Source organism: Chaetodon trifascialis, chromosome 7 (assembly GCF_039877785.1).
Source record: "Chaetodon trifascialis isolate fChaTrf1 chromosome 7, fChaTrf1.hap1, whole genome shotgun sequence".
NCBI lineage: Eukaryota > Metazoa > Chordata > Actinopteri > Chaetodontiformes > Chaetodontidae > Chaetodon > Chaetodon trifascialis.
Genome location: NC_092062.1, coordinates 24,474,004 through 24,488,102, shown reverse-complemented (window position 1 = coordinate 24,488,102; position 14,099 = coordinate 24,474,004). Strand labels below are relative to the sequence as shown.

The following is a 14,099-nucleotide window of genomic DNA, read 5'->3' as shown; positions in this document are numbered from 1 at the left end:
ACAGGCCCAATGAGCGAAATGTAAAATATGAATCAATCACAGTTAGCACAAGGAAATCCACTTTCTTTCATGATGTGTACGGGAGTGAAATCCATCCATCATCCTCTGTGGTCCTTCATGAGCATCTCGCCTCAGTTTATGCCACTCATCAGTCATCATTTTTTACAGTTTAGACCTTTGCATCACGAAACTGGGTTCTGTTCTTCCGACAGAGCCCAAAGAAGCCAAATGTTGGAAACCACTGCAGGTGTTTAAACAACTTAAAACAATATTGCCAGCTTGCTTAGAGACTATTGTACCCAACTGGAAAAGAAATGGCTTGTCTGCTGCACGTAAAAAAGGATTTTTAACCTTTTAACCCATTTTGTAGTGTGATGATTTTAGCCACACCCTCCCAGTAACAATTCTCCTTGCTTTTTGTGTTAATGTAGAAAAAATTATGAACATAAAAATCCGAAATAAAACGCAAAATTATGACAAACATAAATGTACATGGATACGTTAACCTGTAAACATCAAGAATAAGTTTAAAAAAAAAACGGCAGGCGCGAATCGGGTGCGTCATTTCCGGTTAGCAAATTTGTTTGGCTAATTGAGAGGTGTAATGCGGGACACTTGCTAAAAATCTTTTTCTTAGATGCATGTCCCACCCAATATGTTCGCCATATTTTTGTTTCAGCTTTTAAGGAAACAGAAAATGTCTTCAAAACTGAGGTAAGTGTGGTCAGACGACCCCCCGGGCTCTTCAAACTTTGGTTTATCTCTGAGGGAACAACTCAGCTAGCTTAAATGTTACTTTAACGTTAATGACAAACTCCCACATGGAAAGCCATTGATTATATAAGAAGCAAAAACTGGTGCTTAAGAGGCAAACAAAAGAGAAACTTGATTACTTAACGCACCACAAATAATGTCAGTGTAGTTCATGAATAAATTAACTGTATTAATGGAACTTTTCATCAGATGGGTTTTCTCCCCTCTGGTTTCATTAATAGACCTTGAGGTCAACAGAGGTCTTGAAAATACCCAAATAAGCAAACGGAATCTTGTATGGGGGGGCTGAGCTCTCGTCTTTAAATGAAAAATAGAGGCTTTCTTCATTTTTTAAGCTCATTGTGTTGCTTATTCAATTGCTGGGCACAGGAGCAGATATATCTACCCTATTCTAAAAGCTTTTCCAGGATTAAACAAGCTCATTTTCCTCGGGGGTGTGGATGGTTTCCTAACGTACAGAGCCATTCAGACCTCTCTCCTTTGGTCCAAACGGCTTAACTGTGTTTTGATAAGCCGCTGTGAATATCCATCAAGAAACCCGACCAGCCCACTGGATTGCCGAGCGGCGGACCGTTTCGCCTCTCCCCCTCCTCGCCCAGCCCGCACTATATGTTACATTTCCAGCCCTCTCCGCTCGCTGTTTTTACGCAAGCGGACGTCCACGGCACAGCGACACAAGTGCGCGCTACAGGCGAGAGAGAGAGAGCGAGGCACGGCAGGCGGACGGACGGACGGACGGCGGGTACCGGAGCGACGACGCGGCGGTGTGTCTGTCTTTGTTGGAAACCGGCGGACTGGATGGTGGATTTGTGTATTCTGTGGCTTTGGATCGGGGGCTAGGATAACTTCGCATGGGACAAAACCCGCCTTCTTTCATGTCATCCGCCGATTTGTTTCGCCCGGCGTGTTGACGCCAGTGGAGAGAGGGGAGACGGGAGGCTTTTCTCCGGAGGAGCGCGATTGACAGATAGGCGACATGAATATGCACGCGTTTCCGTCCGCCAGCTGTACAGGATAGATGCAATCAAAGCGGCTTGAGATTTTTAACGTGATTTCGGGGGCTTGTGATGCAGCAACGTGGGTCGGTATAAACGGAGACAAGGAAACGATGCTCTGCTGCACGCTTGAGGCTGTGCACCCTAGGGCAATGTGTTATTGACCATTTGCACGGCGTGGAATAATGCATCGAGACACAACTTTGTTCACAGGCCCGACAGACTGCGAGACGCTTGATTATCTCTTCTAAAAGTGCATTTATGTGTTAGCCTGGCGTACGCTATAGTAATCCTGTTATTCTTGAATATAGCTTAGTGCTTCAGTAAACGTCAGTGCCATTTATCTCTCACCCCCGAAGCCCTGCGCTGCTTTATGATTTGCATCTTTAAACCCACATCCTGCCGTCTATTTATGTCAGTGATTGCGTTATGTAGATAAGACCCCAAAGCTCCGGAGTTGTGTTGCCAAATGATTGGTAAATTGTTGATGTAGGCAGGCCTAACCTTCGCTTATGCAGATCCAATCGATAGCGAGATAAAGACAGCTCTGGCAGGCAGTTTATGCTCCTCTGTGAGTGTCACGGGGGTGTGTTTTAAATCCCGCATATCTAGTTTTCACACACGCTCCGAAGCGGCGGAGAGGCTGCTCGGTAGAGAGCGGAGACTGTCCAAACACTGTGTCGTCTCGGGGAAAATACTGTAAAGCTGCGTCTCCAGAAAAGTTTCAATGGTTTTCCGAAAGTTGCCCGGTGTGTCGGCATCGGGCATGGGTCTGCGCCTGTCCCAGAAATTCGTGTTTCTGCTCTTTCTCTCGGGTTTGGTAACACTGTGTTTTGGGGCCCTTTTCTTTTTGCCCGACTCCGTCCGACTAAAACGCATTTTTCTGTCCAAGACAGAGACCCAGCCGGTCACTGTTGGCTCCGGGTCCGAGAACGATGCCAGGGAGCACCTAAAAAGACCCAAGGAGCAGGAGCACCCGCGGGGCATGACCTCGGCAAAAGGAGAGACCAGCACCAAGCTGAAAACTCTGAGCCGCAAACCGCCCGTCTCTCATGAGGCGACCGAGGAGCGGCTCGCCGGGGGCAAAGCGCAGGAGGACCTGACTCTGCCCAGGTCCAAAGCGGAGTCCGCCTCGGAGAAAGCGACCGCTGCCGACCGCGGTGCCAGTTCGGATACTTTCAGCTACGCCAAGTTCAAAAGGTGTCTGCTCAAACCACCGCTGGGGAGAGACTACGGCAAGCCGAGCGACCCTGTGACCAACGAGCGCCGGGAGAAAGTCAAAGAGGTGAGGACGTGACAGTGACCCTGCGGGGGGTTCATGACAGTTAAATGCTTCGACACACACATGGTAGCCTCCGGGGTTATGTGGTCGCACAATAATGATGTGGCGGCATTGCGGGAAGTCAAGATCGATGTCAAAGCCAAAAAACAGGAAGCATATTTGATGTTAATCCAGGACAGATGTTGTGCAGCGTGAATCATGTCTAATCTATGGCATCGATCCAATAATTTGGTCAATAATTTGACAGCACTGCACTTTCTCCCCCAAACAGCTGATAAGATGTTTTGTTTCTGTGGCTTCATAGAGCAGATAAGTTTCATTTGGTCCTTTGAATGGCTGCCTGTGTTCATCCTGTCAAAACAGCTGACAAACAACAGATAAATGGCAATCAGCCTTATTCAGATATGAAAAAAAAAACAGGCATGCACACTTGAAAGAAGTAATTATATTTCCGTCGTTGAATTTGATTTGACTGAATTTGTCTGACAATGCAGACAGTCTGTCTAAAGAAGTAGCGGGACAGTTGTTTGCCAAGCTTCTGTCAAACAGACAATCATATCAGTTATCTAAATTTACCCAGTGCCTTTGGAGAACAGTATCAGGACTAAAGATAACTCGAATGTTTCTGCCGGCGAAGTCCGATATGCTACGAACGATCAGAAAAAGAACAGAAAAGTGTGATCAAAAGAAACAAATTGATGAAATTTTTAATAATCTGTCTATGGGAGAGTTTTACCGCAGAACACTTGAGCAGGGATGCAGAATATTCTGTGTTTTGTATTTCTTACAGCCTCATTGTTTGTGCAAAATCTTATTAATATTCATTCTGGTTGTTAGCCTTTGTGCATGTATGAGTATGACTTCTCAGCTTGCCATATTTGTGTTCTGTGAGCTGTTAAATTGAATCCCATCAGGTCACCATGAGTGATAAAATGTCCTGCATTTAGCTGTAGCACCTCTATCACCCCCACACAATCGCCTGCAAATGATGTGACTGTGTGCAGTGACACTTTGGCCAGGAGCTCTTCAAGCTGTGTGCCAGCCTTTGTTGAGCCCTGTGGCTCCAATAAGGGCTCCGGAGTGGGAGCGTCTGTGGATCACACATCTGTACCCACTCAAGGCAATTGAGGCTGGTGAGGAGGACGGAGGGGAGTGGGGGGTTGGGTGTAGTGCGGAAGCCATTGGCCAGCATGTGCAGATGGGTTTCAGCCTTGGCATGTGACACAGATAAATCCTGTTGTCACTCTCACTTCCAGCCTGCTGTCACCCTCTCACACCGCTCACATGCCTTTATACCTAGAGGTGATCAGCCACACGATAACTGAGGACGGAGAGGGTTATTCGCCCTTGTGCGCCGAGCTCTCACTGACTCATAGCTTGTCCTTTGATGCTCTTTCAAATGAATGTCAGTGTGACTTTGTTTGCCGCGTCCGTTCGGCTGAGCTTGGCAAAATTCTTGCCTCGGGGTCATAGTCGTCTGAAAAGTTGTTTTGCACCACGCCCTATTTGCCCAGCTGGTGTTGTGGAATATTAATTGCATTTCCTTGAGCTAAGACCTTTTATTAAGGTGCTGGAGAGCAGGCAGACCCTGCTTATTTACATCGCATGCTTCTGTTTCCATGTCCAAAGCCCAGTGTTCGTTTTTGTTGTGCGCTGTTGCTGCTGCTACAGTTTCCACTGTCTCGAGCCTGCTGGCAGCATTCCAGACGGCTTCTCTGTTTCCTGGAGGCTCACATTCATGCTGCCAGCACAGGCTGACACATTGCGCGCCTGTGCTTTGTCCAGGTTTACAGATGTAAAACCAGGGAGTAACTGTAACAATAAAACTGGCAACACGAACATGTTTTGATGTACACTTTTTGATGTGAAGCATGAAATGTACAGAATTGAATTTGTAGATGTCAGCCTCGCAGCTTGTGTCGTGGCGTGCAGACAGAAAAGCTCGGTAAAATCAGTCTTTTTGTTCACTGTGAGGGAATGCAGAGAGAGGGTATCCCCCTTCCAAAGCCAACAAAAAGGGTCAGATCCAGCCCACTGAGTGCCTCAATGCCCAAACTGTGAACGGGCATCGTTTTTCTCAACTGCCAACAACTAGAAAGCGGACTCCCCACCTTCTTCCTCTGTGTGTGCACCCACTGCCAAGTGAGGGTGAAACAAGGGACAATGACAGTCTGATCACACAAGGCACATTTTTGACAGCAGCCCACCGCTAGCTAAACCCCCCCAGGATACCGGCAAATACTGCCAAACCAAGGTGCTGTTTTCCTATTCCAGCTACGCCCCGTTAGCGGACAGTTCATTCTCCTCCAAAAGTCCCCCGCAGGATGAAGATGAGAGTAATTTTCAAACAGCCTCCTATTTGTAATTCTGTGATGTCATGGCTTACTGAGTCGCCTGCACGGCTTTGTTGCTGCCTCATTGGCTCCGACATAAGAGGCTGGATAGCAGGGGCCGCGCCACAAAAATGTGCGCCCCGAGCAACGCGGGGGGTGTCCTTTTCTGCATGCATATTCTGTCGCTGATGTCCTGAACATGCAGTAAGGTTAGAACTTGGAGTGCGGTATTAAAATGCTAGATGCAGAGCACAGAAGCAGCATATTCAGACATACAATTGCAGAGCAAAGAGGACATCAGAGGACCAAGGGAGCCCTGTCCCAAAACCTCCATATCTCTGTCTCCACAACATCACATGCTGCACATCAAAAGAGAAGTGTGCAATAAAGACAGCCTCTACAAAGCCTGAGATTTGCTTGTCCGCTGAATTCGATATGCCGGTGCAGTCAAATGAGGGCCTTTGCTTGAGGGAATACACTGTGTAATCTGGCCTCTAACATATGATGCATTCACATGGGGGGAAGTTAGCACAGGGAGGAGATAGAGCTGACAGCTCAGAGTGCTGCAGTGAGAGGACAGGCACACTGCAGCCTCCTGTGGCAGAGGCTCCTCCAGTGAAGTAATAAAAGTCTTTAGGGCTTCTTTGTCCTCTGTGTGTGTGTCCACTGTGTGTGCACGCCTGATGGTTTTTTCCAGATGATTGTCTAGGTGCACGAGGATGAATTTGGAGTTTTGAGTGCTGCTTTAGGAGGGGTTGTCACTGTGTTTATCCATCCAGCACTGAAGCCCACCTGCATCACTGTGTAGGCAAACAGTCAAATGAGACACATCTGTCCTGCTTTAAAGAAGTCTGTTTAATGGTCAGCCTGTGTGTGTGTGTGTGTGTGTGTGTGTGTGTGTGTGTGTGTGTGTGTGTGTGTGTGTGTGTGTGTGTGTGTGTGTGTGTGTGTGTGTGTGTGTGTGTGTGTGTGTGTGTGTGTGTGTGTGTGTGTGTGTGTGTAATCCATGATAATAAGCAGTATGTTTGAGAATTGGAAACCCCCTGTTGGGGGAAAAAAAGATTTCTAAACAGAGGCTTAAGAAGCACAAAAAAGTTTAAGTCTGACAAACTCCAACAAAAGTATACAAAGCTGGTTTGACAGTTTATTAGTTCACTTTACTGAAAGACAGACTAAACTGTTTTTAGACACGGCAACGTCTGAAGGGAAATTTTGCCAAAATGTGCTTTAATGCTTAAACAGAAAACTATAAACAAAACAGGTTCTTTCAGTTTTAGTTTTGAGTTGTTTGCTTCCAAAATAATGAAAGTGAACGCTAGGATCTTAAAATGATCAAAAGAATTAATTGTGTGACAACTCAAGGAAGGAATTTCTGACCGATGTGGGCTAATTTGTCGAGGAGATTAGAGGTCAGGTTCAGCCAAAGAACAGCAAGCATAGAGCAGCGCTGCTTCAAGACATTTTAGTAAAGTTTCTCTCCAGTTAGAAGGCCTCCCTTGCTACTGTGCCATAAATTTACATATTTAATATAGATAGAGGTTTTAAATGTTATTTTATTTGCTCTTGAGTCACAGCCAACTACAGGAATTTTGCAGAACAACCAAAGGATGAATTTTCTGTCATATAGCAAACTATTTCTGCAGTGCAAAGAGGAGGTATCACTGAGTGAAGAAAATATAAAAACCATACTGCAACTGCTAACCTGCCACATTATGCAAACTCACACACACACACACAAACACACACAGACCCAACACAAGTAGGTGAGCTTGTATCCGGACCTGAAATCCCCTTATAGCAGTAATGACCAGTGAGCTTGGTGTCTGTCTGAATAAAATGCCTCCGTTAAGCCGGTGCCTCCTGGCCGGCTCCGAGCACCATGACCTCCCTCCACCCCTCGTTCCCCTGCTGTCTCCTGCTACGAACCAGGTGTGCCAAACAACCTTCAGTCTGAGCCAGGAAAATGGCCGCCTGCTGGGCGAGAAGAAAGGAACGGAAGATGAACAAAGTCTTAAAAAAAAGGCTTACACTCTCCTCGCGCTCCCACAGAGCTGGAACATTTGTGCTTTCCCTCTCCTCTGTGGATGCTCTGCAAATGTCAGCGGCTGGTGTTTGGAATATGAGCCCGTCGTTGTCTTTGGTGTGTTTATACGGGGGAGTGAGCCGCGGCCCGGCCCGCTGGGTATTGATATATTGCGCAAGTCAATGGCAGCTGAGGCAGATTTTATCAACCTGTCAATGCTGCACGGCATTGATGCAGGCCTCTGCTGCCACACAAGATGAAATGAACCCTTTGATCTATTTTCTGAGATGTTTGTTTGTGGTAGATTTGTATGTATGTTGAAGGTATTCAGTGGGCTACTTTACAGCAGAGTAACTTCCAATAACAGCCAATAATACCAAGTGGAAGGCAGGAATGAGTGAACCACCTGGTGTTCTTCTTTTACTGTAAGTGCAGTTCTATCGCTCACATTAACCTGTCATTGACCAACGAGGTTAGAAGAGCAACAGACTTTTCTTGTCACTTTCAAGCTCACCGCTACACATAGTGTTATCCAGACTTTGCATATCCTGCAGAACGTTCCAGTGAAGCCGCCATCAAAGATTAATCTTCACCTGCGCTGCATTTACATGCGCTGCACACACTCCAAGTAACTGTAGCAGTGCATTTAAAAAGGCAACTTAGTCCAGCATTACACTGATGCAGTATTGTGAGTACAGTTGACTCTGTTGCATTATGGGTAAATACAAGTTTAATGCATTACTGCTCTTACACATGACATCAAAATACTCTGACAAACACACTAAACCTGCTCAGAGGTGCTTCTGACCACAGTAAATGCAAGTTTATAGCAAAGACATTTGAACCATTAATGCCGTTTTCAGTGTCCGGTGATCATTTTGATCCTCCAACATCAAATTCTGAAAAATGCTCACAGCTGATCATGACTCTTTTAGTGCTCATAAGGACTATTCTGCTAGCACAATGAGCGTGTTTGGCACCTGTAACGTAGCCTCTACTGTAGGTCATTGATTGTTTCTCTGAAAATGCCTAAGAAGCTCAATTTGATGCTTGCTGTTTAAAGCAGAAAATGTCAGCGTGGGGGCTGCTGCACCTCTCCGTCTCGGCCTTCTGCTGCAACACCTGAGTGACTTGCTGACCTGGTGTTGACCAATGAAAATCTTGCTCACTGGTACCTACAGTATTGATTTGTTCCTTCATAGTCAGTCCCTGTTTTCTGTTCCCTTAAGCCAGTGGTTCTCAAACTTTCTCTGACATGGTCCTTTCAGAAGCTGGGAAAAGTTCAGTTTCCCCTGGTCATCCTTGCCCCCCCTGCAGTGGCTTTATGCTCACCCTCCAGTATCAGTAAAGTCAAATAGAAACCGCGTAGGACACATGACCCCAAGGTCAAATCAGAGGAAATCTTGTGTTCCACAGAATAACAGAAGAGAAATGTCAGGTGAAGTCATCGCAGCCCAGCAGAGGCTTATTTTTCCGTAGGTGATAAAGGCTGATTAAGCCATACAATGCCAGGTCTTCTCCTGCAGGCAGTCACCGCAGGAAGCGAGTGGTGAGAGGGAAAGGATGTGAGGAAAAAAGGGGAGATGTTAGCTAACATCCTTTTTGCATTCACCGCAGTTTCCTCCCTGCATTCCCTTTGTGGTGGGGGCACTAGCTTGAGGGTAAATCTCTGTGTTGAGGCACGCTTTTCAAGAGGTGTGTGAGTGTGCACATAACTCTTGTGCAAATGCGTTCATCCACAGGTCTTTGTAGATAGAGTTACAAGGTGCACATAGATGTACAAAGATACTCTGTACAGGCGTATTTGCTTATTTTGCCATTTGCCCCTGTGTGTGTGTGTGTGTGTTGGTGTGGGCTGGTGGTGGAAGTGGAGGATTATATCACATCTTGAACGAATAAAATGCTTTAAGTGCCCCTCTCTCGTGAGAGGCCAGTAAGGTCCTGTTCAGCCAGAAGTTAACAACAGTGGGCTTCATGTATGTATGCTGTATTTTGTGTGTGTGTGTGTGTGTGTGTGTGTGTGTGTGTGTGTGTGTGTGTGTGTGTGTGTGTGTGTGTGTGTGTGTGTGTGTGTGTGTGTGTGTGTGTGTGTGTGTGTGTGTGTGTGTGTGTGTGTGTGTGTGTGTGTGAAGGGGTGGTGCATGTGAGCATAGTAAATGTTCCTCGGCAGTTTTAGAGTCTCACGCAGCTTTAAGGTTTTTTCTTTTCCCGATGACGTGGCCCCATCAACAGTTTGCAGATGTTTTCCCTTGTTACACAATAGAACTCTAGTTTTTCCCTGAAACGTTGCCTTGTTCTTTGCTCCTGCGCTTCCATATTTGCACAGTCTTAAAATCAGTCCTCGCCAGTCAATTTGTTTGCCGTACATGTCCGAGCCCTCCTGTCTGTGTTTACTATAGCCTGCGGATCTTGCGTCATTTGCCAGAAAAAGTAGAGGGTCATGTCCTGGAGTAGGATTTGTCCACACTTTGGCCACCTTCTCGGACAGAGGAGCGCAAAGAGCTGCGAGTGGGCTCTGCTTTTGGCAGCGGACGTGTGTTTTTCTTTAGTAAAGTAAATTTCCGCTTTTCTCCGATTTCATCAGCCGCACTCTTGAAAAACTTTTTCTCCACCATCAGTCCCCCTTCCATTGCTGTGATGTTGCAGTTCCTTGGAAGCACATTTATCTTGAGTTAACGGTACTGCTGACATAATGGGGTCATTGTGTGTGTACCTCTTAATCCTGGCCTCTGAAGGCCTGTGATCACTGGAAAAAAACGCACATTCATTCTTGACTGGATGCTTCCAAGTTTCACGGGGTTCCCTTCTTGGGAAAATGCTTTTTGATAAGGCCAAAATTGTCCAGAATCATGCTTTTATTTATGCTTTTACTAGAATTTTCTCTCCTTTTTCTGCTGGCATGCTCGTCACTGTCTGGCATAAGTAAACAAAGGCTAACGCCCGCGCTTTCGTACCATTATCTACACTCTCGCTGACTTATTAGCTCTTTAATAACAAGAAAATGAGAGGGTGAGAAGCAGCCAGCGCGACTGACTGTGTCTCTGTGAATGTATGTCTGCTTCCAGCATCCTGCAGCAGTCTGTCCGCGCAGCACATACGCTTTGAGCTCAGTCGTGCTTTTGCAGTCTTCAGCCATGTTTTTAGTGTGTGCGCGCGTGTTTGCTACAGATGAAGAAAGTGGAGATGAAAGGTCCAGGGATAGCCTTGTTTGCCGCAGGCTCTGCTTGACATCCTTTGCCAGGTGCCGAATGAAATCGCCCCCGCCTGTCCTATCCCCCCTCGCCGCTCGGCCAGATTCAACAAATAGGAAAGAAATGGCGAGAGGGAGAGTGGCCTAGATGTAACCAGCAGACTATCTGAGCACCAGCTGAGTTCCAGCCCCCTGCCTTTATGCCTGCCTAATTGGTCAGAAGCAACATGCGTGGCTGTGTTCACAGGGTAATGGCAAGACATTAGAGTGGGCTGGGGGACCTGGCTCGTCCCCATATGTCTGCTTCCTCCTCTCGCTCTTTGCTTGACTTTTGTTTAGTCCTAGTTGTGATTTTGCAGAAAGCACTGTCACCGACTGTCTGTGTTGTTTCTTCTTTTCTTTTTCTCTCCTTTCTCTTTCTTCCCTCCTGCTTCTTGGTGATGTGGCGGCCCTGGGCATTTGTATTGCCACCGCTCTACCAGCTATCCCCTCCTCTGCATCGCTGGACAGCCAGTGTGAGCTGCCCGGCTGCTGTCGTTGCAGATCGGCCCATCTGCATTGTTGTTATCGTGTTGTGACATGGTTTCAGCCTACTTTCAAGATGGCTGAATAATGCTGTCGAGCCTTTGACCTACAATTTAGGCAGATCCCTGGAAGACAACATTATCTTTCATGTGGGGCCATTGTTGGCCAGGATCGGGTGTCCCCCCGGAGTGAGGACAAGAGCCTCTTCTGAAAAGCTTACCAGACCGTTTTCATGGTCAACTCAGTGCTGTCTAGCTTTTTGTAGGTTGATAGGAAATTGTGTCTCCCTCTTGATTCTCTCCTTCATCAGCATCAGTGGGCAAATATCCATTAATTAGCTGAATGCTTACAAGACCGTTTTAGTGAGAGCTGGGTGTATTTGTTCATTATTATCACAATTAAGTCCCTAATCAAATGGCAGCTACGGCGCTCAGTGCTCATTAGGGAGCCATATAGATTTCTCTTGTTTCCATCAAGGTTGGACGATGGGCCTGCTAGATAATTGCAATTTTCATCCATCCACAGTGGGTGGAAAGGCAGAGAAATAACAAACTGATTCTATAGCTTAGTAATGACTGTTTGTGTGTGTGAGGACAGCCAGTTTGCTGATCATTAATTGGATGAGAAGGGTAGGTGACAGGCTCTTGGGCACATTTCCTGAGCGCTAATATTGCCCTGGACAGAGACACCTGCACATGGAAGTGATGGTTAAATTTTTAGAATAAATGCGCCCTTCACAGCCTCTTGGATTTTTATCTTGACCAGAGTCAGTCCAAATTGAACTGTCAGTCCTCTGCAAAATAACACTGAAACCTGCCTATTCAGGAAGGCAGCTGTCATAGTGTGAACATTTAAGAGCTTCTTTCCAACGCTATTGACAGAGACAATTTGCTTAAAAACTACTGCTAAACCCTTCACATCAAGAAACTGATTATCATTTAAATCTCGAATGATTAGACTTCATGAAAGGGCGTGTTTGAAAGGATATAATCCTCCAAAACCTTTAATATCCTCAAAAATAGCCTTTTTATTAACTGATAATGTCTTGTAACTAGTAATGTTTTACTTTCACGTCAGTCAGACGTTTTTTTTATTTTACGTCATGGGATTTTTTCTTCTTTTGCCTCCGCTTTTCGTTTTCTCTTTCAGAGAAGAGTGGATGGGGATGCAACATGTTTCAACAACAGGAAATGGGTGGAACCCACTGTCCAGTTTCAGAAGTGACTGTGGTTAACGGTTTTTGGAGAGCCTCACGTGTTGTTTCAGTTAACTGCTTTTACAGCTTGTGGATGTGGGGCATCATGCTGCACTAGTGTTGAACCTGTGATATGTAAGTTGTTGGTCACGTGGGATTTCCCCCAAAAAATCCAACTTCAAGGGTTTTTTTTTAACCGAAATAACAAGTGAGCTTGATGTGAATGAAATTCCAGCTAATATTGAGCAGATGCTGATGTCATATGATAAAATACGGTAGTGATATCTGAGTTCCTCTCATTCAAGCCAAATATTTTTTTCTGCTGCCTTATTACCTCAACAAAGCCTGTTACATAAATTTAGGGAAGTGAAGCTCTTTCAATTTTCACCAGTGACCACAGTCCAAGGCTGTTTTCAGCAAAAAGGATACTGCAGCTATTTGCATTATCAGTTAAGTCTGCCAACTTTGCCCTCGATCAATAGATTTAATGTCAGATAATAAAGAAAAATGCATTCACAATTTCTCAGAGCCAGTGGGATCATCCTCTGAGGTCTGAGCAGCAGCTGAAAGCCGAACGTATTCAGTTTAGGAAACAGCGAGAAGCAACACATTCTCACAGAAGCTGGAAGTGGAGAATATTTGGAATTTTTGCTTGAAAAGTGACTTAACATATTATCGATTAGCAAAATTGCTGCAGATTAATTTATGTCGATTATCAAATCAAGTAACAGTCATTATTTCAGCTATGTTACGCATAAATGGCGAATAATCGGCATTTAGCATTCAGCCTTGGTATTGGCAGTGAAAAGTGGAATTTATAGCATAGACAGACGTGTCATAAAATCAATCTGTCGGTCAATCAGCACAAAGTCGAGGAATCAGCACCGTTTCTAGGACAAGTCAGTTTCTACTTTTATCCCCTGTATTCAAACTAGGGTGCTTGGGAGTCATGCAAATGATCTAATTAGACTTTTTATGTGCTAACAGAACTGCAAGCTCGATCCATCTCCTGAGTTAATTTGGCCCACCATTAGAGTGGAAACCTGCTGCTAACCAAGCCTCCCCAGAAAGATGTGAGCCGGCCATCAGCTCTCTCATAATGATGTCTGCCGTGGTGTTCTGGACACAGCGAGAGCAATGAAAATGACGTGACCGTTATAACGACATCTCTGGATGGGCCAGGCCAAAGAGTGTGGCTTCCACCTGCATGGGAAGAATGACTGTCAGGGACTGAGATCTTGTCACTTTAAATTTACTCCAATTCAGAATGCACACTGAAAATGGCAATGGCGTAGCATCATTTTCCGCTAATACAATGGTAGTTACAGATTTGATATAAGAACTGTAATTATGACAAAGGACACTGCCCATGCTGTGACTTTTTAATGAATTCACTCCCTGGACTGAACTGAAATGAACTGACCCCTGTCTTAAACTCTGCTGAATTCTGTTGGCATGATCAAAAATGTTTATTCCCAATCAGCCTGGCCTGGAGATGGTGTGTGTGCCAGGAACTCAAGAGTTCTCAAGCTAAACGCAGACTTGTGGCTTAGCAACGGCTGAGTTTATTTTTGCTTTGTCACTTACAAATCTGAAAGGCTTTGGCTCCAGAGTGTAACAGACACCGTATGAAGGAGTTTAACCGGTGTGAGCCTTAAAACCAGTATGACATTTGAATTAAAAGTAAGACTATGTCAGGACATCGTCATACAAGTGTAGGCATTTCTCTCTTTAAGCTGTTCTCAAGCAGGTCTTCATCTTAGCTTGAAAGTAGTATCAATC

At 45.6% G+C, this 14,099-nt stretch overlaps 1 protein-coding gene across 3 annotated transcripts in view; it reads left to right on the top strand.

Moving 5' to 3' along the window:
• Positions 1–1,390: 1,390 nt before the first annotated feature.
• The window catches only part of LOC139333392 (mannosyl-oligosaccharide 1,2-alpha-mannosidase IA), a 351,400-nt gene continuing 338,691 nt past the window's right edge, over positions 1,391–14,099 (top strand). For all 3 annotated transcript variants that reach the window (XR_011602330.1, XM_070965754.1, XM_070965753.1), the window contains exon 1: positions 1,391–3,054. Coding sequence is in view for 2 of the 3 variants with exons in the window: in XM_070965754.1 (XP_070821855.1) it covers positions 2,497–3,054 (558 nt within the window). In the remaining variant the exon portion in view is untranslated. The remainder of the gene's footprint in view (positions 3,055–14,099) is intronic.